Source organism: Drosophila navojoa, chromosome 2 (genome assembly GCF_054131105.1).
Source record: "Drosophila navojoa isolate 15081-1374.11 chromosome 2, UAZ_NAV_1.0, whole genome shotgun sequence".
NCBI classification, from domain to species: domain Eukaryota; kingdom Metazoa; phylum Arthropoda; class Insecta; order Diptera; family Drosophilidae; genus Drosophila; species Drosophila navojoa.
The window spans coordinates 28,579,233-28,606,047 of record NC_142890.1 but is presented as its reverse complement, the minus strand read 5'-3'; the positions used below and the strand labels follow the sequence as shown (position 1 = coordinate 28,606,047).

The 26,815-nt window shown below is 44.7% G+C and overlaps 4 protein-coding genes across 17 annotated transcripts in view; 1 reads left to right on the top strand and 3 right to left on the bottom strand.

The window, feature by feature from the left end:
• Positions 1–61: 61 nt before the first annotated feature.
• LOC115563608 (uncharacterized) lies at positions 62–21,472 on the bottom strand. Of its 13 annotated transcripts, none has more exons than XM_089256484.1 (11): positions 21,319–21,472; positions 20,882–21,252; positions 11,384–11,703; positions 11,193–11,318; positions 11,007–11,126; positions 10,550–10,941; positions 9,280–9,480; positions 3,018–9,225; positions 2,838–2,951; positions 2,322–2,780; positions 62–564 (listed from the first exon to the last, which is right to left on the bottom strand). In XM_089256484.1, the coding sequence occupies exons 1-11, from the start codon at positions 21,372–21,374 to the stop codon at positions 439–441; spliced, it is 8,493 nt and encodes a 2,830-aa protein (XP_089112610.1). In that variant the 5' UTR covers positions 21,375–21,472; the 3' UTR covers positions 62–438. The 13 variants fall into 13 exon arrangements, with proteins under 13 accessions (XP_089112610.1, XP_030242749.1, XP_089112604.1 ...); XM_030386889.2 differs by having other exon boundaries at positions 2,838–2,948; XM_089256478.1 differs by lacking the exons at positions 20,882–21,252; positions 21,319–21,472 and adding exons at positions 11,859–11,879; positions 18,388–18,636; positions 20,660–20,780 and having other exon boundaries at positions 62–2,780.
• A 2,280-nt stretch (positions 21,473–23,752) lies between these two features.
• Positions 23,753–24,559, bottom strand: LOC115563612 (piercer of microtubule wall 1 protein). The gene is made up of 2 exons (XM_030386899.2): positions 24,298–24,559; positions 23,753–24,232 (listed from the first exon to the last, which is right to left on the bottom strand). The coding sequence occupies exons 1-2, from the start codon at positions 24,434–24,436 to the stop codon at positions 24,027–24,029; spliced, it is 345 nt and encodes a 114-aa protein (XP_030242759.1). The 5' UTR covers positions 24,437–24,559; the 3' UTR covers positions 23,753–24,026.
• Positions 24,560–24,632: 73 nt separating this feature from the next.
• On the top strand, positions 24,633–25,664 carry LOC115563611 (multiple coagulation factor deficiency protein 2 homolog). Its single transcript, XM_030386898.2, has 4 exons — positions 24,633–24,878; positions 24,940–25,027; positions 25,088–25,229; positions 25,287–25,664. Exons 1-4 carry the CDS (start codon positions 24,721–24,723, stop codon positions 25,412–25,414), a joined length of 516 nt encoding a protein of 171 aa, XP_030242758.1. The 5' UTR covers positions 24,633–24,720; the 3' UTR covers positions 25,415–25,664.
• LOC108657689 (uncharacterized) overlaps positions 25,628–26,815 on the bottom strand; it is a 31,981-nt gene continuing 30,793 nt past the window's right edge. The window contains exons 3-5 of one of the 2 annotated variants that reach the window (XM_089256561.1): positions 26,290–26,525; positions 25,905–26,224; positions 25,628–25,839 (exon numbers count right to left, since the gene is read on the bottom strand). In XM_089256561.1, the coding sequence (XP_089112687.1) occupies positions 25,722–25,839; positions 25,905–26,224; positions 26,290–26,517 (666 nt within the window). In that variant the 5' untranslated portion in view covers positions 26,518–26,525 and the 3' untranslated portion in view covers positions 25,628–25,721. Of the gene's footprint in view, positions 25,840–25,904; positions 26,225–26,289; positions 26,735–26,815 lie in introns of those variants that run through there. The other variant, XM_018110343.3, reaches the window with a different exon arrangement.

Here is a 26,815-nt window from a genome sequence, read left to right as displayed (position 1 = left end):
TGATCTCAGCTGCTCTTATACGGTACACACGGCATGCCCCATAGAAACAACACTCAATGGGTATTTTCGCATTAAATGCACTTTAACATATTTATTTGTTGCTCTAATGAAATCAAAACGTTTTTTGTAACAAAAATACTCGTTTTTGTTGTATATTCAATATTTCGACAAATTTTCAACATTAACAAAATGAATATTATAAAAAGTTTCAACAACACGGAATATGCGCATACAAAACCAAAAGATAACATTATAAATATAAACATTTTGTTGTTCCACGAATCGAACTGAAGCCTGTCGAATTTCTTGCCTACTTAATTGTATATATATGTAAGTATATATATGGATCTTGCTTGATTTTTTAACAATTGCATTTAACATATATTATTTTGAGAGCATTCGGCATCTATCTATCTAGCCAAATAAACTTTTGGGTTTTCATAAAATTTTTCTAATCGTTTTGATTAACTTTTTGTTTCTCAGCTTGCTGTTGTAATAATTCTTGAAGCCATTTTTTGTCTTATCCGTTTTGGAACTCGATTTTGCAAAATTGAAATTCTCGAACTGCAATTGGTATGCATGAATATATGTATATATAAACATATATGTATATGTAGATACATATATATTGTATTGTTAAACACTTGTATATGTTGTATATGTATATATTTTAACTAACGTCGTTTTGGTTGTCATTTGAAGTCAGCTAACCCATCTCAGAATCATCTAAGTTTTTCTTTAGTTTCATAAATACGAAATTGAATTTGAAATTGAAATACTTTTTTCAAGATATACATTATAATTGAGTTGATGCAGTGCTCGATTAGAGATTTCGTCTTAAAAGTTTTCTTTTTTCTTCTTTATATTTTAGATATATTGTTAGTATGTATATAGTAAAGGGTATATATATGTATATATATATATGTATATATATATATGTATATAAAATGGTTTTCGTTTGCTATTTCTATGATCAGTTACGTTGATTGGTGCCATGAATGCAGTTGAGGTAATTAGCTATTAGCAAGAAGCCAGAATATGTTTTTTTGTTTTGGTGCAAAGAGTTTGTCGTAAAATTCTGTTTTGTATATATAGTATAATATAGATAATATTTGTAGTTAAACGCGTAAAATGGTTTCCTCTCTTTTATAACTATATTTCATATGTGTGAGAGCTTTGAGAGTTTTCCTTTTTTGCTTGTTTATATAATTGCAAAGAGTAATTTGTTAGCTTAAAGTAAATATAGTTTGAGCATGTGCTGAGAATGTGGCATGGTTCAGAGATGACAACCTATTCGTATGCCCACTAGCTCATCGAGCCTATGGCTTGTCGGACTCGCTCTTTGCCAGAGTCGAGCCGAACGCGCTCTTGAATTGATACTGACCCGATGACGAGCTGGGCAAGCTGCTTATCTGAGGTTCGCGCAATGTGAATGACATCATGGGATTGTAGACGCCGGTGGAGTACGTGCTGAGAGTGGAGGTGCCAGAGGCGCTCACCGGGTCACCCAGGCGACTGCCAAATGAGCTACTGAAGTTGTATGGCACGAAAGCAGATGCTGTGGAGGCTGCCGAGCTCGAGCCGAGCACGCTTGCATATGGCATGGCTGTGCTGGTGCTTGTGGCTGTGGGAGTGAGAGTGGGATTGGGTTGGGGACTGGGAATATTCTCAGAGCTGTTGCGCAGGCGCAGATCAGATGCACTGCCAGCTGAAGTGGAGGCCGCAGTGGTGAGTGGGGTGAGGTATGAGTAGTTGCTGCTGCTGCCCGCGTAGCTGCGGGACATGGGTGAGTAGCTGCTCGCGCTTGTGGGGGCCACGTCGGGCAAGAGCTCGTGACCGTACTTGTGGGCCGCCAGGGTGCTGGGCAGATCGCTGTAGCTCTTGGTCGCTGCCGAGGGCGAGAGGACGGGCGAGCGGCTGGGTGGACGAGGGAGCGTCTGCTTCTCAATCTGCTTCTCGGTGAGAAAGCGATCGTAGAAGGTCGACGTGACGGTCGTGTGGCGGATCTCCAGCTTGGCTGGCTGATAGACGGGCGTGTTGGAGCGTGAGGGCCTGCTTGGGTCATAGGGCTGGCGGTAGGGCGACACGGGCCTAGGGAAACTGTCGACTGTGGCTGTTGTGTTGTATCGTGTGCCTGTTGTTCGGGACTCGTACGGCGAGCTCAACGGGGACTTGCAGGCTGAGCGTCTGTCGTCCGCGTACTTGGCGCAGGTTTCTTCTAGTTGTCTATCTACTTTGTGAAACTTAGTTAAACTACTGGAGCTACCTAGTTCGCTACGATTATCAGCTAAATAATTTGGCAACATATTATCACGTCTTACCCTACTACTCTCGCGCTCCTCTAGCTCTTCCGTCTCGCGACGGCGACGCGGCGACAGCTCCCGGCTAACATCCCTGTGCGAACGGTGATGCGGCGGACTGGAAGCACGCAGCGGGCTGCCCGTGCGCAACGACTCCACGGAGCCGAGCGAACGGTGCTCGGAGCTGATCCGGATTGTTGGCGTATAGTCGGAGCAGCGCTGCGTGCCACGTCCTCGACTCTCGCTCCGACTGTGCGTCAAGTCCTCGGCCGAGCTCTTCTTATTGGAGAAGTGCAAGGAGTCAGAGAATAGAGAGTCAATATAGCGCTGGCACTTCTCCTTCTGATAGGATTTCTCCTCGCACAAGCTGTCGATGGACTTGATGCTGTTCTTGATGGAGCTCAGGCGATCATTAATGTTCTCTCCAGTGCGCAGCGGTACGCCCGTATGGGTTCCAGTTCGAGTGATGGGCGATGTTTCCTTAGAACCGAAAAAGAGATAAGACTTTTGAGTTTTGCCAATTCATAGATCACTTACCCTCATCAGGCGACTGCCTAGGGCGTCGACACCTTCAGAGGCTGCTGATGCGGCCGCTGTGCTGTTGATATAACTGCGACTTGCTGCTGCTGACGGCTGATCTGCAAGAGTCTTCTTAAGAATACGTTGAAGAATTTTAGAATTCTCCTCCATAAAGCTTAAAACATCAGTTATGCCCACCATTCGCTCGCTGGCTGGGCCCTGTCCCTGACTCTGCCGTGACTTGGGACGCCACGAGTCCTCGTAGTAGTCGTCGTCCTCATCCCGGAATCGTATGACCTTGGGGCTGGTGGGCCGATACGAGGTTGTCTCCTCACGGCGATAGTCACGGTAATCGTCATGTAGCTCATCGCGTCGCATTGCTGACTTTGGCGTTGTGGGGGCTTGTCGCCGGGGACTCTGCTCGCGCGACTTTGCCAGCTTGAACTCCTCGTAGGATAGCGAGGGCGAGACCACGTCTTTAAGTTTTTGATTGAATTCTTTGTAGTCTTTTTGGGTCTTGAAATCGAAGCGTTGCTCCTTTTCCAGCGCAAGAATACGCTTGTCCAGTTCTTCGGCAGTGGGTGGTTCCGGCTTGCTGGGCGAGTAGACCAAACGTTCCAGGCTGTGCACCGGAGTCTTGGGCAGCTGATCATCTAGCATTTTCTTTCGCTTGATATCCTCGATGGTGGGTGAACGGGAACGCGACTTGTGGCGCACAGGGGACTTTAGTTTCTCGTCCAGCAGTCGTATGCGATGCTCCAGCTCTCCCGTAGTCGGTATTTCACTATCATCCGGACTCGGATCGAGCAGCATCTCGAGCGGATGAATAGGTGGTTTCTTATTGGGGTCAGTTTTACGCTTCGAGAGATTGTCCTTGGACTTGGAGCGCACCAAGTCCAGTACGCGATATTTGTATTCGAGGTCGTCAGGGATGGGTAGATCGTCTTTGTGCGGCTGACGGCGAGCCGGCGAAGTGTATGGACTCTTCTTGCTGGCGGCGCGCGTCGGTGATGTTTGCTGCGTCTTCTTATTCTGGCGTGATGGTGACGTATAAGGTGATTTTGTGGTGATCTTCTCCTTACGTGAAGGCGACACGTATGGCGACTTGCTCACTGACTTGGAAACTGGAGACGTGTATGGCGATCTCGAGGAGGAGCTAGTTTGTTTGCGTGATGGACTGCGTGAGCGGTCGTTGACTGGAGAAGTAGCCTCCGCCACATGAACATCCTCGTCATCATCTAGGCCTTTGCCTTCGCATAGCTCTAAGAATTTGTTGAGGTCTTTCTCATGCGACAACGAGTACTGCAGCTTGATCTTTCGCTCGATTTCACAGAGTCTCTGCTCTACGTCAATTTTTTCAACATCTTCGAGTAGTTTAATTTGACGCTCCAAAGAGCGAAAGCGAGCCTCTAGCTCTTTGGTGGATGGCAGATAAACGGTTTTCCGTTTCAGGTGATGCTTAACTGGATTGGGTCCCCAGTCATAGTTGGGATCCTCCTCGGCGGCCTTTTCTTTCTCTTGTTTCTGCTCCGCTGCTTCTTGTTCCGGTTTGCCACTGGTGAAGTCTTCAATTTCTTTGGTCAGGTCTGATATGGCTTGTGCCTGCTCGACTTGCTCGGCAGATGGCTTACTTTCTGCTCGAATCAGTTTTCCATCTTTGGACTTGACGAGATTTCGATCGTTGAGTTGCTTTTCAAGGGCCTGAAATAGACCCTCGAGCTCTTCAGTATTGGCTCTGGTCAGACGGCGCACCTTCAATGCTTTTGGCTCATTATCCATTAGAAGTACCACAGTTTTATTATTGGGATCTACAGGGCCAATATCACTTGGATTAATTACAAGATTTTCTTCGGGATTTTGAAGTGGCTCCTCGGCTGAAGTTGACTTCTGTTCAACGGCATCTGATTTTTCACTATTTGGCTCAGGATCAGTTTTTTGAGTTTCATCTGGAATTTTCGGCTCTTCGATTGTGGGTGAGGATTTCATTTTGATTTTCTTTTCATCTTCTTGATTAGTAGTTTTAGCCTCAACCTTTTGCTCTTCTTTAGTGACATTCGTTAGGTCCGATTCTTTATTACCGGATTGAGCCTTTTCTTCATTTTCCAAGGTTTTGGTTTCCTTTACCGTCTCGGGCTCTGTCGTATCCATCGGGGGCACTGCAGGTTCTTCCAGCTTTTCGGCCTCGTCACACTTAACGCTCTGGTTGTGGCTATCTTTTTCCTGTTTTCTACTTGTCTCAGTTTCCTCGCTTTGTTCGGTTGGCGGAAGTGGAACATCTTCAGCGTTTGTCTCGGCATCAGGAATCGGTATTGTTCCATTCCTGGCTCGCGCTTCGATCAGCTCCAGTTCCAGCTGTTCCAATCGTCGCCTCAAATCATCTGTGTTGGGCTCGGCTGGCGGCTTTCGCTGTTCGTTCTCTTTGTTGAGCAGCATTTTAATATTGATGCTGATGTTAATCGGCTTGTCCGACTCCTCAACATCAGAGATGTTTTGGGTGTAGCGCACCAGCTCCTTGCCAATTTCCATGCCAGTGCTAAGTCGCCGTGGAGAACAGAGATCTTCCGAGTTGTGGTTGACCTTCTCCTGCTGCTTTTCCTTTTCGCGAACAGCTTCCAGCAGTTTGAGGCTGTTTTCGCTCAGCTGCTTCTCCAGAGCGAGAACACGCTGTTCCAGCTGAGCCTCCGCTTGCTGCGAGGTGCTTGGCTTGTCCTCATAGCTAAACATCCTCGATGCAACTTCGGAATCACTTGCACAGCGCTGCTTGTAGAATTTCTTGTACAATTTCTTTTCCAGGAATTGTAAACGATTTTCCAAATCGGCTCTTGATGGCAAATCGGAGAAACGACGAACCGTTCGCTGCGATTGCCAGGGTTCGTAATTTCCCGATCTGTAGTAAGCGGTGGTTGCAGGTGCTTCCGATGTCTCATCGCCCATTGTGGTGGGTCGCTGTTGCAGCTGACGATGCTCTGGCTGGCGCTTTCGCTGAGGGTTTATTTCGCTCGGCCTCAAGTTCTCCTCGCCCGGGGACTGCGCTTTTATCTTGCTCTGCAGCTCCTCAATGAGAGCGCGTTGCTGATGCGGCCCAGGATTGATGATGATCCGGTGCTCTGCTGGTGGGGGTGGTGGCGGTTCGGGTATGTGTGCCTCGATGGCCACATCGACACGGCGTGGAGGTGACTTAGGCGCCGGCTTTGATTTACTTTCACTTTCTTTTGCATCCTTGCTGTGTAATGCCTCGTAGCGGCTCTCCAAGTCCTCGGTTGTGGGTGGTTGCTTTTTGATTGGTTTTGTGTCTTCCTCCGAGTCGCCGAGCTCTGCCATTACTTCCTGTTCAATGCGCTCCAGCGCCTCGTTCACAGTTTCGTTTTGAGTGGTTAAGTGATTTTTACTACTCATGCGACGGTTCAGGGTCTCATAGCGCTTATCCAAGTCTTCCATAGAAGGAGGCTCGGAGGCTCGCCTTTTAATATGCTCTGCTGGCCGTGTTTTCTCTGACTGTTCAGCTGCCGGGTCTGACTTTTGATCTGGCTTGACGGGTTTCTGAGGACCTGCATTAGTTTCAGTTGCTAAGGGCTTTTGCTCGGCTTCTAACACTTTGTTGGCTGTCTTGCATGTGGTCTCAAAAGCTTTCCGCTTCTCCAAAGTGGCCTCCGATACCTCGCTTGGGCTTTCATCGTTTGTCAACGATGCACTTATTGCCTTAACTTTTTCATCAAAGGACTTAATTGAGCTTTGAGCCTCCTCCTCTTTTTGGGTTTTAGGTTCTTTAGCATGCTCTGATTGCTTTGTTTGCTTTTCTTCCTGTGGCACTGGCTCAATTTTATTAGAAGACCTCTCATTGTCAACTGCTCCATTTGTATCTCCTTTGGAGGTGCTCCGCTGCTTCTCTAAGGCATTGAAGCGTTTCTCTAGTTCCTCTGTGGAAGGTGGGGACTTTCGCTTGAGCACCTCAACTTGCTTGTCCTCTGCATTCGATGATTCTTTGCTCTTTACAAGTTCTTTCTTTTCGCTTTGGTTTTTCTCATTTTTCGGAGGTGAAACTTTGACTTCAACTTCCTTATCCGAAGCTTCAGGCTTTGGGCTCTCAGCATGTTTGGGAATCTCTACATCGCTTGTCTTTTCCTTTGTTTGATTAACTTCTTCAGCTAATTCTTGGCTCTGTGCTTTACTTTCTGCCTTTGCTGGTGCCTCTGCAACTTTCTTGGGTGAAGCTTTTTTACTTTCTATGATTTCGTCAGGTGGTTCCTTCTTTGCCTTGGTAGGACTGGCTTTTTGCACGCTTATCCTTCGCTCTAAGGCATTAAAGCGATCTTCTAGTTCGGCTGTTGAAGGCAGTTTTTTAAGGCGCGGTGTCTCCGACTTCTGCTTACTTTCGCTCTCTTTCTTGTCAGTTGCATCGCTTTCGTTGGCAGGTTTTGTTGTATCTGTCTGAGAGTCATTTAGTTTATGCAGTTTGCTGGTTTTTTCGCTTTCGTTTCCCTCCTTTGAGCTACTGCCCGCTGGCTGATCTTGACCCCTAAGTTCAATGGGAGCTTTTGAGTTTGATTCAGTGGAGCTCATTTGCTTGGCCAAGGCATTGAAACGCATTTCCAGGTCAGCTGTAGAGGGAATACGTTCCGGCTTCTCAAAACATTCAGCCGTGGGCTCTACCGGATGCACACCTTGCTTCTCCGCACTGAGCTGTTTCTCGAGCGTATTGTAACGCTCCTCCAGAGCCGCAGTGCTAGGTATGTACTTGATGCCCTCTATTTTATCACTTGCCGAATGTCGATTCGGTTTCTCCTGACTGAACCGTCGCTCTAGCGCCTGGAATCGTTCTTCCAGCTCAATCGTGGATGATCTTGTCAGAGTCTTGCGCCTTGGATCTCGACGCTTACGGCAGGCGCTACTGAGGATCGTGGGCAGTGCGTCCTTCTTCGGTTCTATCGTCATGCTCAGCACTTCTTTGTAGTCGTCCTTGTTTTCGCCTGGAATGTTGTCATCGCGTATTGGAGGTATGCCCGCTTTCAGTTCTATAGCTGGTAGATCGAAAGGCATACTCTTTGCTATATACCCAGCACTGTGGCCTTCGACCAGGGCACGTTGCTCTTCCTTGGGCGAGGTTATTTCCGCATCCTCCTCGTTTAGGGAGAACGAGAGTTCTAGTAGCTTAGGACGCTCCACGCTATTGACCCGCTCAAAATACTGATTGGTTACGCCATCGTCACTAACATCGTACCGCCTTGAGGAGTATTCCTTTTCCACGGCTGAGCTGGCTACAGCATCAACTATATCAGGAGGATTAACCGATTCGGTATCGGACATTGCATATTCTAGCCTAGACGAAGGCAGTTCACTGATGCTGGCTGTGCCTAGATAGCTGACAACATCTCGGAGGGGTGAGAGCTGTGTAGTGCTGGTCGCTGGTAGAGTTGCGCCTGTCAGCGTTTCTATTTTACTTGACGCCAGATCCCCTGCTTCCTTTGACCAATCCAAGTTCCTTGAGTAGTCAAAGCGATCGCATTCGGTGGCGCTGTCCTCCTCCTCTTTTGGTGCCGGCTCCTTCTCATCGCCGCTCTCGGTTCCCATGAGCATAAAAGGTATTTCATGGCTACTGGGCGCCCACGACTTGGGTCTCCTGCGCTCCAGGCTGGGCTCTCGTGATACAGCCAGCTTAGGCTTCTCTTTCAGCTTGCGCGCCAGCTTTGCTTTGCGCTTGGGACTCTGCTCGCTCGACTTGGGATCGTCGTCATCGCACAGACTGGTGTCGGTGCTGGAGCCATCTTTGTCCTCCGCCTCCTGCTCCCCATCGCTATCCTCACTGTACGAGGAGCTATCACTTTTGCCCAATCGCGAACGCAGCTTCTGTGACTTGACCGCGGTGGCATCGCTGCCTTCTCGAAACATGGCAGCGCGATCGGCTTTGATCTCCTTCCACGTCAGGCTATCACGTCGATTCCGCGTGGCATCCGTGTCCCGCCAGAGCAGCGTCTCCCCGCGCCGCAGCTGTCGTTCTGGAGGCTTGCTGTGCAGCACGGCTGGAAGCGAGGGCTTGCGTGCGGGTGGAATTGCGCCCAACGGGGCTCCCACACGCTTCCCCTTGTTGGTGATTATGGCCGGGCGGCCGAGGAGCAGCTGATTAACTGGCAACTGGTTGGAGCTCGCTTGTCGCGGTGCAGTTGCTGTGGAGCAGGCGGAGGTCAGTATGACGTGGGCCTGCTTCTGTCGCTCGCGCAGACGATCGTACTGCTTCTTCAGCAACGATATGTCCAGAGCCAGCCGGTCCTTCTGTTCCGCTTGCGGCTTGCCTGCCCCCGTTGCGCCCGTGCCCACGGAGCCGCGTCTGCCCCAGTTCAGGCCCCACACAGTGGCCACTGCCATGCGCGACTCGTCGTCGGAATGCGCATCCTCCTCATCGTAGTAGAGCCTGCAAGAAATGCAACGTGAGCTAATTTCCAGCTATATTTCATTATGAACCTACTGCAATCCTTGCTTGTTGGCCAGCGGAGTAATGTTGTACAGATGCTTCTCCCTCAGCTGCTTGATGTCGGCTATGGGTCCTAGCTGCACCACTTTCTCTATGAGGCCATTCGAATCGATGAGGTGGCCATTCAAGAGCTCATTGGAGAAGGATCCCATTTTGCCATAGAAGTCATCAGCAGTGCGTGCATTGAGGACACGTCTGGGAAATAATGAGAGTAGAAAAAGAATTTAAGACATTGACACATAATCAGTTTTACATAAAAAGTATCAATATATACTACTCTATGGTTAATATTCACTCATCATTCACTGAATGCCTAAGACTGTCTTACGAATTTACAATAATATGATGGTAGATCATATTTAGATGGTATATAGGTTAGTTATTCATGAAAATAATCAGATTAGAATATTAATTCGTTCATGATCCAGATATCGTTTAATGGATTAATGGTAGCTCTAATATTTTTATTATGGAGCTGGGATTTGCCTGCTATTTCGATTCACAGCTAATGACGCTGAGACTTAAAACCTGGAATATGTACATACTTGTAGAGACCCTCTTCTTTAAACATAAGATTGTTTCCAATACGGGAAATTATTCTGTTAATTTTAGTTCGTTATGTAGTCGGTATTATGATCTACCTAACAGAAACATTTTTGCTTGACTACTTAATTTGTATTATTCAAGAAGGTCTACTTGTAATTTCGATAAAGTATTTTAATCTCAATAGAGGTCGCTCTCAGACATAGGGATAGAAAGTCAGGTGAGCATTGTAAATATTTACAGTTGTCTATTTTATTCAAGTGTGAGTATGAGGTTGTCCTATCCAAATCAAAACATTTATGTTTCATTATATAATAATGACTACCACAGAGAGGAAGAGCAAATGTGTGGACCTGACTCTATATGAAAGACGGCAGTCTATTGAATCCATTTCCTGCACACTAAAACTTACGGCCTCTACTAAAGTTTTGCAGTATTCTTAACTTTGTTTTTTGCTTGATATTTAAACCCAAATTGCGGCACACACAAAAGCTGTTTCGGCAAACAGGAAAATTGCATTTGGCCAGCAAAAAACTTTGGCAAATGACAGTAACCTTGCGTCTGTCATGAGCCTTGACACAGATTTTGGCCCGCAGGCCAATAGAAATCAGACACCGACAGCGACGCTGACGCCAACGCAGACGCCAACGCCAACGCCGACGCCAAAATGGGCAAACACAAGTTGTGAGCTGTCGCATAAGAAATTGGAAGCAGTACTCACTCCTCGAGCAGGCTCCAGAGGACGAGGGCGGTGCGCAGCAGCACGTCGCTGCCCTCGATGAGCACCAGATCCCAGACACGCAGTACGCAGGACATCGGCAGGCAGGTGCAGAACATGGTGAGGAACCACTGCATGGTAAATACGTTGGTGAGCGGCGGCTCATAGGCATTCTCCATGGGCCCCTGCAGTCGCTGTAGGTGCTTGGCCAGGCGTGGGAGCTTTGTTTGCATAAGCTCTCGGAAGACGCCCATGTCCGCTTGTAGGCCGCCCATTGAGCCGTAGAAGTAGCCCGTGGGCAGCACGCCCTCTACCAAGTAAATCATGACCTTCATGGACTCCTCCTCCTCCTTGTCCATCACCTGCAGTATCAGCGCGCCCAGCATGTTAAAGCCCTGGGGTGACACGAAAGCCGTTGTCTATAATTGGGAAACAGCAAAAGCAACTCGGCGGCCCTCACCTGGCAGTAGCCCACTTCGGGGTTGTAGCGCGCATAGCCGAGCAGGATGCGCTTGAGCTTCGCCTGGTTGATGGAGCCTGCGGGGCCGGTGCACAAATTCGAGCCCGTGCGGTGCAGATCCTGGGGGGACATACGATTCATTAGGCTCAAGTTAGTCTGCTCAGATGGGAGCTATTTGCTAGTCACCTTAACGATCTGAATGCCCAGCTCCTCATCGTCCTCGCGCCACTCCTCGCAGAAGCACTTCTCGCGCTGCTTCGCCCAGTCAATGTTCTTCGACTTCAGATACTTGTCCGCCAAGGACAGCCACAGCTGTGGGGTCAACGATTAGTTTCAAGATTATGGCCCAAATACCAAAGGCAAATGCAACCGTTTACCTTGCGCCGGAACTCGGGTGGCGTGCCGCCTGGCAGTCGAGCCACCAGCTTCATGGCATGCAGCCATTGGTTGTAGTCCGACAGAGCCTCATCCGCGTCAGCATCGGTGCTGGCGTTGGCCGGTCCCGTGCCCAGCATGTTGTTGTTGTTGCGGTTGCGGCTGAGAGTCTTGCTATGGCCGCCGCTGACGTTGTTGTTGCTGCTGCTGCAGCTGATGGTGGTTGAGCTGCTAGTGGCGCTTGTGGTGCTAGTGGGTGGGGTTAGGCTGACTTTTGGTGGCGGTGGTGAGAGACTAAAGCGCATTTTAGGCTGTGCATCGTCTGCAAAAGTTTTCAATTTCAAATGGTCAGTAGATGCATGTGATCGAAGACGAAGAGAAGAAGAGGAAGAAGAAGAAGAAGAATTATAACAGTATGCAAACAGTTAAGAGCTAACAACTAGTTGGCTTTGGCTACGTCCGTGTGAGTTGACTTACAATATCCGTGCAGTATGCAAACTTTACCCAAGTATATATGTATGTATATTTATAGATTAGATTAAGAGGATTATATAATACGGTTCATTATCGAGTTATCAAAGAGCACGCGCGAAAGAGAAGAAGAAGAAAGAACAAAACAAAATAGATAAGTATATTCATAGAGTAATTATTAGACGATTATACGATTTAATATTGGTCACTGCTGAAGCCCTCCGAGGCCATGAGAGCGAAATGTCAACAATGAGCGAAAGCTTGAAAGCAATTGATAAACTAAAAGAGAACTTGCCCCATTCAACGGGCAGCATGCGATGGCAAATGCGATTTGCAGTCTGTTTGTCTGTCTGTGTGTCTGTCTGTCTGTCTCTGTGCGACAATGCGATAAAATATGCTACAACGAATACGCCAAACATCACAAGCCACATTCTAATCCCGGAGATGTGGGTGGGGGTGGAAGCATGTGGCGGCAGCTCACATTGACCATGATGTATCTACAGATGTGTGTGTGTGTGTGTGTGTGTGTGTGCGAGGGGTATTGATGAGTGTGTGCACTGACTGCTGACAGTTTAACATGCCGCATGTCCTGGCCAAAGTACTTAGCTTATTCGCTCCTCCTGGACACTTGATACGCTGACGCTCTGATATGAAAACTTAATTCACTTGAGCTGGCTTCATCTGCGCCCTCAGGCGCATAAATCTTCACTTTCTTATTATAGCCGTTGCTGTTGCTTGTTTTTCTGCCCCAGCACAAAAACGAAGAAGAAGAAAATTCCTCGCAATTCGAGCAGGCGTCAAACGCCAAAATGTGAAAAGCAACTGGGGCAATCTGACTGCATGACTTGGGTTTGATTTAGCTTCTGCTTGTTTTCTCAGCCATTGAGGCAACGAAAATCGCATTTATGTTTTTATTAAAATTCAATACTTTTTAAGTTGATGGGAAATTTGATTGGAACGCTGTTTCATTTTTGTCTGGCAACATAAGTTGACTCTGTTGCTCAAAGAGGTTTATTGGAGACTCATTAGACGGTAACTAAGGTGAAGCTGCTCCCATAATCCCACACAGCATGCTAGAGAGTTGAGCATTATTTATTTATATATTGATAGCAATACAATATTCATTTTTGACTTATAAATATTTTGTGAGGGTTTGTGGCTCCCCCAGTTACCGTCTAATGAGCTCCAACTTCCTTCTTGACATACGCAGACCAAAATAGACGCAGGCATGAATAATAAATATATTTATACCGCATTTTATATCTCTGTCTGCCTTAGAAGTAGCAATAAAATGATATAAATTATCTTACGCATGATATGCTTGAGAATATGTTATCACTGTATAATATTTCATGCGGAATATAAATGAATAAATAATTCTTACAAGGAATTTTATATTTTTATACTTGTTACCCAGGCTAAGGGGCGTAACGATTCGGCAAATTCTATGTTGGGTAGAGCAGATACGTTGTTTTTTTGGGAGCAATCGACTTGAATTCGTATCTAAACTTTGTACTTATCCAAACTTGTGTACTCAATCAAAGACAATACTGTTTTTAGGGCTAGAGGGTCAAGGTTGGCTAGTTAAGCTACTGCAGTCTTTAAATTCGACTCTTAAATTACTATTCATCTAAAATCCTATCGAATATACCCTGTAAGCCTTTAGCCAAACTGGAATAGATTATAAATTCAATGGTATGAAGGAGAACAGAAAGGTAGCTATAGACGGATTTCTGGCTTCTTTATCGCTGTCGATTTCCACATGTTGACTTGTTTAGCACATAAAGTATTCCTAAGTGGTACACAAATCATTTTTTTTCTCTTTACTTTGCCAGAAAAGTCATAAGAAAAGAAGAAGAAGGTTTTGTTCTACTATGAAGCTTGACGTTATAAGAAACTCATGTCGTATAGGTTGAGAATTTTGTTTTATAATTTATAAGTCGTCGAATAGATGAATATGCGTTCGTCAAATGAAAGCACAATTTTAATTAATTTTCTACGGAAGCTAATTGGAATTAGGGCTGGGGAAAAAAGGAAAAATGTGGTTCGCGTCATGATAAATAATTAAATTGCGCAGCTCGAGCACGTTTAAGAGAATTGCGAAAAGTTAATTGAAAATTTAAAAGTTGCCAACAACAAATGCCGATGCCCACCTTGCTCGCATCGGCAACTCGTCTCGCGGGGCAGCATCTTAAGGACTCTGAGAATAAATACATATACCTATGTATGTATGTAAATGCGATGTGTTTTATAAGCAGCTTACAGCTGATGCCCGTCCGGGCAAAGAAAACACTTCCCATTTCAGCTCTGTTTGCATAACTGAGTGCGAAACTAATGAAAACAACGAAATAAAGACAACCAAATGTTGTTTACAAGAAGTCTCTTGGAAGTGTTGCTCATGCTGGCCTTTAATGACAAGCAAACAGACCGGCAAATGACTAATGAATTACTAATTGCACAAACACTCATGTAATGGGCCTCACGCAAATTAAGTGCGGCCCATAAAACATTTTTATGCCCGACTCTCCGTAGGCTTAGCCACTCTGCACAGGGCAGGAGTCTCTCGTATGACAGCGGCTGCTAAGTATGATTTATATAACAATGGCTAAAAAATAGCTGTGCGTAATTATTTTAAATGCACTACAAAGCGAAAAGGATGCAAAAAAGACACACACACATGTGTGTGCGCGTGTGTGTGTGTGTGTGTGTTTGTGTCAAGGCTGTGCCAGGCAGCGTTTGACTAGGCCTTGACCAGAAGCTGAACTTTAAGCAGCATCACGTGTGTATTCTGAGAAATACGTATATGTGTGCATGTTATATATATGTATGTATCTATGCGTGCATTGTCTGTTTATATTTGGCAACGTAAAGTGCAAGAAAAAAGCAAGCCAAGAGTTTTGGCCTAATGAGCCGCGCACACATTTGGCTTATGCACTTGGCTATAAAAAAAAGCAAGCAACTCGCTCGTAGCTAACTCTCATCGCCGCAATCGCAGCAGTGGCAGTCACACACACACACATACACACTCTCATTTATCCTTGGGGAATGCCACGATGCTGGGCCAGCGTCAGTTAGTCTGCAGCAATGGCACTTAACCATGTAATTCCCATTCCTGTGGAGCCAACAGCGTCTGAGAATGTTTATGTATTACGGTTTGGTCAATGCGCCAGCACGTGCGCTGCAATTGCCGTCAATTGAGTCAGCTGCAATCAGCTGGCCCCAGGCATAGACAGAGGCACGGAAAGGGAATGGGCTAGGCGCAGGGGTTACATAATAAATGAAACGCTATTTGGTTCATTAACCCATTGAACCTCTGTGCTTATATCGGGCGAACGATTTGACTCGCTGAGACAAAAGCTTGAAATGTCGATTAAGCTAGGCAGCACACACACACACACACACACACACACACACGCGCGTGCGTATGTATGTGTCACGTTATGCAGCATTCGAGTGGCTGGCATTGTTGTCCTGGTTTCGAGGGTTTGTGCAACGGACTCCATTTTATAACGGCACCCCGGCGTGCGTTGGCTTTTTGCCTTCCCGCTCCCTATCACATGCACCCGCCTACATGCATACATATATCTATTGTCGTCTCTTGCCTAGCTTTGATTATGTGGAACGTAATTCGGTAGAGCATTCATCAGTCGATGGTTCATTTGATCAGCTGTAGCACTTCCAGCATTTCCATCGAGTTGCTGCCTGTCAATTTCAATAAGCTTCGCAATTTGCTGAAGCGTTTTTCCCCCAGCCGTTTTCGCCGTTTTCCCTGCCTTAGACCCTCGTCCTGGCCTTTTGGGCTTACACAATCCGCTCTGTGTTTGCGCGTTTTGCATATAAAAATGCGAGAAACTGCACAAAAATCATGCCTTACATTTTTTTCGTTCTTTTATATTTTATTTAATTTTTTTTATTTTTATTTTTATTGTTTGTGTTTTGTGTGCGAGGCACGCGGCACTTCGTAAAAAAGTACGAAGCAACCAAGGCAGACCAAGGCGGTAATAACGCGTACATTGTGCTAACGCCTGATTCTGACAGATTGAGCCTTTTATAGATTTCGTTTTGATTAGATTTCTAAAAATGATGGCCGGAGCTCTCCTTGACACCACATGCCTAAGCACAATCGAAATTTAAATATGAAGAAAGTTACTTTCAAGAGTAGAAGATTAACCACAAGTTTTGAATATTGAAAGTTTAATTAAATATCCCTTATTTATAGCCAAATCATGTGGGTTTGTGTGTGAGAGAATACGAATGGACGACATAGAGATCAACAGGGTAATATTTAAGTGAGATGTTACTTGAGTTGTTATACTTAGGAGTAGGCATACCTCTGAGAGAGGGCGAATACAAACTTTACAGATAATTAAAGCTATACCCAGTATTTCGGCAAGAGTTTTAAGACTAAATAACTAATTGAGACATATGTACATATATGTAGAGAGATCAACTGTCTGACATATTGTAAGCTGTAAGGCTATAAGCTACATGCACCTATAACCAGAACTGAAAATTGGTAATAATACTAAATAAACAAAGGATAATTGGTTTAAAAAATATATACATATGTATGTATAAGATACTTATTGAAATGAATGATGTATTGCAAGACTTGCTTTTGATTATTTTACTACTATACCATTTTAAATAAGAATTCAATTTCTTGAATGGCTAGAAAAGTTTATATAATAAAGAAATCATCTTACGTTTTAAAGAACTGCCTTAGGGTCATATATTGTATGTATAAGGCAACTTGATCAAGAGGAAGTCAAATAATATATTTGAGCTGTGAGCTCTCTGCCAAATGTCCACTATTGTTAGAGAGACAAAAGGAATAAGACTTAAGTATATTTTATATAAAATATATGTATTATATACATATGCAATATATTTAATGATGATTTTGTATTTGTTGGTCAGAAATTGCAAAAATGCCAACGTCGCTTTCACAATAAATTTATATATTTATTTCTTTATTTGCTATACAATGCATATAGTATATCCTATCGTTACTGCTTTTGTCCCTCTAGCAATCGTAGAGATTTGGCAATTAGCTCTGAGTCTCACTCGGCATCTATAAAATTCTATTTTGCCTGGGAACGAATAAGTTGTATTTCAAATTAAATGAAATATTAAATGAAATGAATTCTAAAATATCTGCTCATCAACGTATATAAATATATATTTGTTGACTAATTTTCAGATGCTTCCTCCATGTGTAGATGTGCATATTTTATGTAAATTGCATAATCACAATTGAATAAATCATAAAACAACTGCCACATTGGCAAATTGAAACAAACTTTGACTCACAAAATATTTCCTATTAACTTAAATTTATTTGAACTTTCCTCACCAACTACAGCTGCTATAATCTCAGGTGTGAGAGCACCTGTTTTGATGAGACTCGCTCGAGTGAAGGGTGGAAAATTATCAGCTGAGACGCAATTTCAATTCAATCACGTTAAAAGTGTGAAAATTCAACACACACACACACACACACACACACACACAAACAAAAGCAAAGCTCTAATGAAGCCATAGTTAGATTAAAGTGGGACAAGTCAACAAATTTAAAGTTAATAAAAACAGTTAAAAGTAACAACAACAGAAACAATACAGCAGCATGCAACAGTTGTGTGTGTGTGTGTGTGTGTCTGTGTAGGCATGCGAGTGCGTGTGCGTGTGCGTTCGATTTATATTTGAAGTCAGCCCGTGACGGGAGACGTCATGAGAAATTATCTAAAAACAGAATCAAATGGCGGCTGCACAAAGATGAGGGAGTGAGATCAAATTCTAATTAAACGGTTAGCTTGAGGGGATTAAAGTGGCGAAGGGGGTATTTGCGAACGTCCATAACAATAATGAAATATCATGTAAATGAAGGCGAAGGACAAAACGGAGCGGGACGGGGCGTGGCTCGGCAGTGTTGGCTGCTCTCTCGCTTTGGCATATTCATGTGAAAAATGCAAATGTTAATTACAAGCGGCCCCAAAATTAGAACAGTGCGCGTTATGCGTGACTAATGCCAGGCACTGTATGGATGTATATATGTATGTGTGTGTGTGTGTGTGAGTGTGCTGGATTAGGCCTGTAAATGTAGTTGATGAGCGCCAGTTGAAATTCAGAATGAAATGTATGCAAGGTTGATGGTATTGCATAAATATTTCATAGAAGAATTTACCTTTTCGGTTGGTAATTGTTGTTTGTTTGAGAGTGTTTGGAGAGTCAAAGAAATATATAGAGAGAGATTTCAAAAAATACATAAACAGAGAGCAAAAGAGAAAGAAAGAGAGAGAGAGAGAGAGAGAGAGGCAATAAATGTACAATTATAACAATTAGATCAATTCTGAACACACATAGAGTGAACGCAGCTAAGCTCTGATTGCTGCAAGGCGCGCTAAAAAGGTGGGGAGCACATTGATTAGCAAATACGTCACATAAATGTATATTAGTATATGTATATATATAGTATATATAGAGGGCATTAGAGTATATCAATCGACAGTCTGCTTGGCACAGTTGGCATATTTACCCATGTTAAGTAAACGTGCGCTGCTTGTTATGCTACGATTTCTACGACGGCTTTCAGTGGCGCCTCATTAAAATCGAAGCTGTTGTTGTTGTTGATGTTTATAGCTGTTGTTTAGTAGTACTGGCTGTTGTTGTTGTTGTTGTTGTTGTTGTGATGGGTTCGCAATTGACTTAGTTTTATTTTTACATTTTTGCGCTGTACGTATCAGCTGTATGTTGTTGTTGTAGCTGTTGTTGATGTTGTCGTGGCCTATTATTAGTATTGTTTACTTAATACATACACAGTCATATATATATATATATATATCTATATATATAATTAAAATAAATACAAAAGTTTACTACATTCTCCGACTATAAATGGCATGCTTTTATTAATGTTATGTAACAACACACACACACATATACACTCGCACTCGCACTCGCTCATAAAAAATGTTTTCATACATATTTCTGTTTTATTTCGAAAAGTTGTCGGCATTCACAGCACTGTCAGCACGCACTGAGAGAGCCAAGTCAAAACCTTGACAGCAACTAAAGCTGAACTAGTTTATTTTTGTTGTTGCTTTTTCATTGTTTGTTGGCCCATGGATTTGGATTAGGTAAGAAGACGTCGTCGCTGTTGCCGCGCCATTGTACTATGACTTTTGCTCGGTCGTTCATCGATCCTGGTTTTTGTTTTTGTTTTTGGTTTGCCAGTTGGTAACTGTCGTCTTGACCCAGTTTTGAGTGCTGGCCAGCCAAAGCTAACCGTTATCTACCAAACTTGAACTGACATTTCAGCTTACCTTCACCAGTTGTCAGAAATTGCGTGCTTTGGCGTTTGTGGTTAAGCAAAGCTTATTAGGTGCAATCGCAATCGCAATTTTCAAGCTGACATATCAAGTATTATATATTAATATAATTATGCCTTACTCAAACATTTTTAGTCGAGTTGAGTAAGTGAATATTCACTGTTATGCAATGCCTTAATAAATTTATTCCGCTTCAACCGAATTGTAACTGAACTTTATTAATCGTCTTCATCACGAATTTGTGTGTGTGTGTGTGTGTGTGTGTTTGCATGACGTGAATCACAAGAAATCGGATATGCTTTAAAAGCGACAGTCCAAGCACAACAATAAACACACACGCATGCCCCATGTAATTGTGTGAGTGGCTGTCTCTTTCTCTCTCTATGTGTGCGAGTGTGTGGGTGAATAACAAACAATATCAATAGCCAGCAAATACAATTTCACTGGCGCTACAGGAAACGGGCCGCGCTGAAAAAAGCGCGCTCGCTGCCCTCGACCGCAAAGCGGAAGTCGACGTTCGATAAAGCAAACTTTTTTCTGTTGCATAGTTTTAGGCGCTGCATAAAATGCCTGCAGCAATTGCACTTAATTGCAATATTCCGGTCGATCGATATTATTATGGCCTCATTCAATTAAGAGTTAACACGCACACACACACACACACACACACATACATAACTGCTGGCATTGAAACGCCATTGCACATCGCTCTGTATGCAATTAATTGTGTTTCACCACAATTGCAGAACAGAAAAAAAGATGCTACAATTATATTAGAAATAAAAAAAAAAACAAAGCTACTTTTGCACGTGTGCGCGCTTTCAATCGGTGCTGCCGCTGTGGCTGTGCTGCCGTCGACGTCGGCGTCAGCGTCGGCGTCGCCTCGGTCGATGTAGCCAACGCTCTACGTGCTGGACGAATATCAAGGGTGCACTGTTCAGCGGCCACACACAGAACGAGCCCACACAATGACGACGCCAACCATAACTGACAGGCGGCCGAGCCAGCGCACAGATATAAAAACATAGATAAAAGTGGCAAAATACTTGCGGAGGCCAAGCAGCAGCAGCAGCAGCAGCCGCAGCAGCGAAATCTACACGTGCCAACACATTCACATACATTTATACGTATATTTACATAAAGAAACGCATTGGAAGCTTGTGCGTGTGTGTGTGCGTGTCTTCTGTACGTCAGACAGTCTCTAAGCGCCCGCCACTGAGTTGTTTTCATGTTCACTCGCTTGACATTGTGTCGTCATCAACCCCCAACGTGGACACACACACACACCTAAACACACACGCACATGTGTGTATGTACGTGTGTACATGCGTAGGCTTACCTGCCCACTACACACACACAGACACAGACACACGCACACAAACAGCATTCATTCAATGAACTGAGCCGAATACACACATAGAAAACTCTACATATATGCACATACACACACACTCTCACAAATACATATGTAACACATACATGCGCGTTGCGTATAGTGAATTTCCTTCAGCTTTTCTAGCTGTTCTCCGCACTAACGACGCACACAGCTGAGAGTTCCGCACTTGACTAAGTTGGGTTTGCTTTGGAAGCACACTGCGTACCCGGAGGCCAGAACACCAGCTGTGGGTCATGCGCACTGCGGCCACAGTCGCAGTCGGACAGCTGTTTGTGCACTGCGAGAAAGCGGGAGTTGGTACTCACGTGTCTCCACGACCAGTATGGCCGTCACGAACTCGCAGAGCACCTCCTGGTGGCGCTGCAGGCGATCGCGCGTGATCAGCACTCGCTCCAGCATGTAGCCCATCATCAGCAGCTCCACCTTGAGCATGGCACTGACATCGATCAGCTGGCGCACGCTCAGCGTCTGCAGCACCTTCTGATTGCCGGCCAGGCCGCTGGCCATTTTCGCTCCACTCTCCCTCTTTGCGGATCTGCGGCAGGGACGTTGATCCTTGGAGCTGGGCTTCTCCTGCACTTTCTGGTGGCGACGGCAGCGACGCAGACGTCTGGCCTGCTGCTCCTGCTTGCCATAAATGTCGCATAGCAGTGCACTCAGCAGAGTTTTCGTGTCGCTGTGGGTATTACCAACTGGGTTACGGCTTATCAGGGCCGAATGCTAAGTGTTAATTAAAGCTCACCTCATTTTCGTAGACTTCAGTGATAGGACACAGCGGTTGTGCAACGATTGCCGCATGGGTATGCTCTTCTATCGCCCGCAATGGCTTTTTTATGCAAAATATAAAACTGAAAATACAAAATAAATTTACATAATAGTCTAAGCATTGTTTGATTTATTTTTAAGTACTTTCAGAAAATGTACTCCGACCAATACCTAGAGCTGCAGATGTCCATTAAACTTGGTGGATTGAATGTGTTCAGACTAGATTCTTTTTATACTGTTTGAATCCGAGGGTACACTCGCTTTTAAAAGAATTTAGATATTACAGTTATGCCAAAAAGGGACTTGGAAGTGTTTCAATTGATGAATAGACATAAATATTTGGGAATATGATAAAACATTTCTAGTCTGCGTTTTCCGGGGGAGAGGGGTGACAGGTAAAATATTGCCTTAGAACTAGAATATAGAATATTGAATTGCTTATATCTATATGCTATGTATATGCAATCCAAGGATTTTGAGCTGGTGGCGGTTTCAACTGAATATCTCAGTGCAACATTATAATTTATCCACAATTTTCCCAAAGTATAGGCCAACTGTAGCTGCTGCGTTAACTGCGCAGTCAGCAGAATGTGTGCCTGTGAGAGGATATCTTATGATCGGGCACTACCGACTAGCACTTGCTAAATTTATATTATATTATCATATAGCAATTTTCTCAATAATTAAGCTTTATTGAGGCTTACACCTATCTACCATATTATGTACATTACGATCGGCATTGTCATTGTCTTTTTTTATACCCTGAACCCATTGAAAATGGGAAATCAGGGTATAATGGTTTTGTTAAAAGTATGTAACAGGCAGAAGGAGGCGTGGCAGACCCCACAAAGTATATATATTCTTAATCAGGGCGACAAGCTGAGTCGATTTGGCCCTGTCCGTCTGTCTGTCCGTCCGTCCGTCCGTCCGTCCGTCCGTATGTATGAACGCGTCGATTTCAGAAGATATAAGAGCTAGAGACTTCAACTTTTTTTAAAACGTCCGTATATATCACGCGCATATCGAGTTTATCACTAAAAAACGATAACTCATTCCGATACTTTTTTATCGATAAAAACCTTATCGAAGATCACTTAAAAAATTATATCTCCTACATCTTTCAAGCTAGAGTCTCCAAATTTACAATGTATATAAAGATGTATTTTATACAATTTCGGTTTTTGTTCAAATTTACCCCCCACCCCTAAATCCACCCCCTCACCCTCATCTTTGTAAAAGTCGTATATCAAATACTAGAGACTTGTGCTTCGGTATACACATACATTTTAACATTATGATTACGTTCTGAAAGTTTCATTACGATCGTACGTCTAGAAATTAAATTATTCAACAAATAAGTTCTCATTATATTGCCAACATTGCAATGCAACCCAAGCGCAATCGCCTGTATATGCGAGTGTGTGTGTGTGCGTGTGTGTTTGCTAATTATTATTGAAATATCAGTTGCTTGTAGGGTTCAGGGGATCTCGTAGTTGAGCAGTCTCGACTAGAGAAATTGTATAATTTTTTAAGTGATCTTCGATAAGGTTTTTTATCGATAAAAAGTATCGGTGAGTTATCGTTTTTTAGTGATAAACTCGATATGCGCGTGATATATACGGACATTTTAAACAAAAGTTGAAGTCTCTAGCTCTTATATCTTGTGAAATCGACGCGTTCATACATACGGACGGACGGACGGACGGACAGACAGACAGACGGACAGGGCCAAATCGACTCAGCTTGTCGCCCTGATCAAGAATATATATACTTTGTGGGGTCTGCCACGCCTCCTTCTGCCTGTTACATACTTTTAACAAAACCATTATACCCTGATTTCCCATTTTCAATGGGTTCAGGGTATAAAAATATATAAATAGGTAAATAAATAAAAGCTTAAATAAATAAATACAAAATAAAAATGAAATAAATCAATAAATAAATGATCAAATATTTATTTATTTAATAAATTTATTGATATATAAATTTATAAAATTATAAATGCAAAGAAATAAATATATATTAATATAAATATATAATAAAATTGAAGAGTATTTATTTACTTTGTATAATTTTAATAAATGAAATGAGTAAGACTGTTGCAATCAGCTGTTTTAAAAATAAGAAATGTAATTAAATAATTCAATAAACATATTAGTTAAATGAAACAAGAGTGATGTAATCTGCTGGTCATTTACGGCTCAAGCGCTGCCAGATCCAATTTCCATTTGAGCACCCTCCATAGTATATATATAGTATATATATATTATTTTTGTGATGCCCCAAAATACATTTTCCGATTTGTTATGCGAATTCTCTGTTCAATATCCCCATTTTCTATACTATTGGAGGAATAATTTAAATTTACTGCAATCTTGAATAAATTTAATTTGTTCCCAAATAAAATCATGTTTTTCTTGTAACCATAAACAATTTTATTTCAATAAATTTGATGCTCTGCAACTGTGCAACTAAGGATGTGTATAACGTCTAAATATTGTAAAGATGGTCAGATAAAATTTGGTGGCAAGTATTTCATGCATCGTTGTAAGATCGGAGACGTGGTATAAAAATTTGAAAAGGTGTCCAAGCAAACTTCATTCACTGTGCTTGCTGACTTGTTGCTCATCATCCATTGTATTATACGAACACAAAAACTCTCTGAATTGGGACTCAACGCGGATCTCAATAGAAGGTTCGATCCATATGTGTATTCAGCGAGAAATTTCGATACATTCCAAAGCGCACGACATCGTTCGAGAATTTCTGGGAGAGGGGAAAGAAGCGCGTTGGTATGGTATAGGCATTCGGAGCATAGTATCCATATTCAGAGTTGCAAGTGCGGTACATGGTATTGGTGTCCTTCTCCACGCCATAGCCCTTGAAGTTATCTGAGGAGAGATTACGCGAATCATTTCCACGAAGATCTACATAGATCTAGAGGCTGGTCACTTACAGGGACATTTGATATCCTCGCGCTTGTGCAAGTTCTCATAGAGCTTGGCCGTCTGCACTTGCGGCTTACGTTTGATAAATTTAAGAAATTCCGCTTCTGGATTGAAGCTCTCCAAATCATCACAGAAAGTTTCACACATTTTCACTGAAATCGGTGCAACCTCAAATATGTAAATGTAAAATTTGTAGTTCTGAGTTGTTTTTAGTTAAATGGTCAACTGTGCCACAATCCGAGCACATCGAACAAATACCCCACTCGCCCAAGGGTTGCTTGGCTACGATTTGAAACTGACAGGCGAGGCGGCAACGACGACGCATGCGCGCTGCGAGCTGTCAGTGTGACAGCTGGGCAGATGGGGGCAGATGCCAGCCCTGAATGACGAACATATACACAAATTGGGCAGCAACTTGTTTGGTCTGACGGATGCTCAAAATGTACAATTTGTCGAATGTGCTTAACTTCATCATCTGCATGGCCAGCTTCAGCCAGCCGTTCGACGGGGCCCTGGCGGTCAAGCGGGGACCCCATCATCCGCGTGGGGAGACACGACGAGTCGACCAGCATCTCACCCACGAGGAGCAGTGAGTGTTGGTTGGGGGGAGTGTGAATAGTTTCTAGATAAATATTTTGATTTCCCAACAGTCGCATTGATGACGACCTCAAGGATATGGGCATTCAGGCGAGCCTGGAGGACATGAGCGAGGAGGAGAAAATATTCTACATGTTCAAGGTAAGCAGCCCCAGTAGCTCGCTGCGAGTCCCATTGACTTACCCACACACCCTCATATAGGCGCACGACAATGACAATAACAATGCTCTCGACGGTCTGGAGATGATTCAGTCGGCCATGCACCACAACTACGATTACTTGAAGAACGAGCAGCGCGACAGCTATTTGCCGAATGCCAGCGAGGAACTGGACCACTTTATAGGTGAGTCGAACGTGAATTCATATACGAATGGGCATATACCCTATGGGGATTTCACAGATGCCATTGACAAGTTTCTGCTGATTGCGGATGAGAACAACGACGGGCTGCTGCACTATCCGGAGTTCGTGAAGGCCGTCACCGGGGGCAAGGAGCAGCTGGCCTTGGAGCGGAACATGCTCCGCTAAACTGGGCGTAGATGGACTTCTCTCGATACAATAATAGACGTAGCTTAGTTAAATTGTAGCATTTAGTTAAACTACACGTGTATTTCCATGATGAACCGTTGAGACTGTACATAACACACACACACACACACACAGGTACACACGAGCATACACACAACCACAGAGCCGCAGCAGCAGCCGCCGCAGCCGCAGCCGAAAGCAATACTACAATAGCACTATTTAAATAAATATTTGATTTGTACTACAATAATTGAACCGGGAGTATTAGTGTCTTGGGTGCTGGAGGTGGGGCAGGCTGCCCACCTGGCTATAGGAGGCCATCGCAGGACTGGGTGGTGTTGCAGCTGACTCCCCGATAGCCGTCGTAGGCGGCGCGCTCCATTAGCACGATGAGGTCGTTGTAGCGCGGCTTCTCCAGTGGTGCGCTGCAAAGAGTCGACTCCATAAATAAAGCGTAAATCAATTTCAGGACAAGTTGGCTCTAGCTCACCCCTGGAAGACATCGATGGCGCCCAGCAGCGCTCGGCCCGCCTTGGCGTACTCGTAGGCCGCGTTGGGGCAGGCGCAGGCCGCGGCATACAGACAGTCGTCTTGGCCGGCGCCCTGGGCGGCCAGAAAGCCCATTATGAGATAATCATCGCCGGAGCTGAGGCCCAGGCCGTAGGTGCCGTCGATGCGCGACGCGGAGCGCGCATAGCCATGGCCATAGCCCACGCCGCTCCAATGGCCCGCTCCCAGCAGGCCGGCCGAGAAGATGAGCACCTTGAGCAGCACTATGATCAGCAGATTGGTGAGGTTCAAGCTGAGCACCTGCGAATAGCTGACACATGCAGTAATCGTCTTTCGATTGGTTAATATGCAAACTGCGCACGTACTTGACTGTTGCCCGCGGAGCGGTGCAGCAGCTCCTTGGCCACCTGGACGACCACATGCCCCGCCGGGCTGGCGAACATGTCCTGGGCGCTCCGCAGCCACGACAGCGGCCGCAGCTCAGTCTGGGTGTCGTTCAGCTCATTCGACGCGGGGCTCTGCAGCTGCACAGCCACGCTGGCTGCCCGACCGCAGCCCAGGAGTGCCAGCAATGACAGCGAGAGCCCAAGCATCCAGTTGGCTTGCATTTTGTTTATTATTATTACTTGCTAAAGATTGCGTGCGAGTTGTTGTTGCTGTTGCTGTGGCTGTCGCGTCGTAACTGGTCTGAGCTGTGGCAAGTGCCTGGTTTTTATCTGTCGCACATCTGCTGGCCAAAACGATTCCGTCTTGGCTTGGCTGCAGGTAGCTGCAGTGGCAAGGCCAGGGCCCAGAGACGAGGCGAGACGACGCGACGCGGCGCTGCGTGTTGTGCCTGGCTGCACCGTTAAAGAGGGCGGCAGCGAAAGATCGAGAGTGTTTTCCTGGTGT

Bases quoted from the DNA above. Each gene is read 5' to 3' on its own strand.
- LOC115563608 (XM_030386882.2), bottom strand. From the start codon at position 21,374: ATGCGGCAATCGTTGCACAACCGCTGTGTCCTATCACTGAAGTCTACG. The intron at 10,942-11,006 runs GTGAGGGCCGCC...GTGTCACCCCAG, and splicing joins CCGAAGTGGGCTACTGCCAG to GGCTTTAACATGCTGGGCGC. The intron at 9,226-9,279 runs GTAGGTTCATAA...CATTTCTTGCAG, and splicing joins GCCAACAAGCAAGGATTGCA to GCTCTACTACGATGAGGAGG.
- LOC115563612 (XM_030386899.2), bottom strand. From the start codon at position 24,436: ATGTGTGAAACTTTCTGTGATGATTTGGAGAGCTTCAATCCAGAAGCG. The intron at 24,233-24,297 runs GTAAGTGACCAG...ATCTCTCCTCAG, and splicing joins CGAGGATATCAAATGTCCCT to ATAACTTCAAGGGCTATGGC.
- LOC115563611 (XM_030386898.2), top strand. From the start codon at position 24,721: ATGCTCAAAATGTACAATTTGTCGAATGTGCTTAACTTCATCATCTGC. The intron at 25,028-25,087 runs GTAAGCAGCCCC...ACCCTCATATAG, and splicing joins AAATATTCTACATGTTCAAG to GCGCACGACAATGACAATAA. The intron at 25,230-25,286 runs GTGAGTCGAACG...GGGATTTCACAG, and splicing joins GGAACTGGACCACTTTATAG to ATGCCATTGACAAGTTTCTG.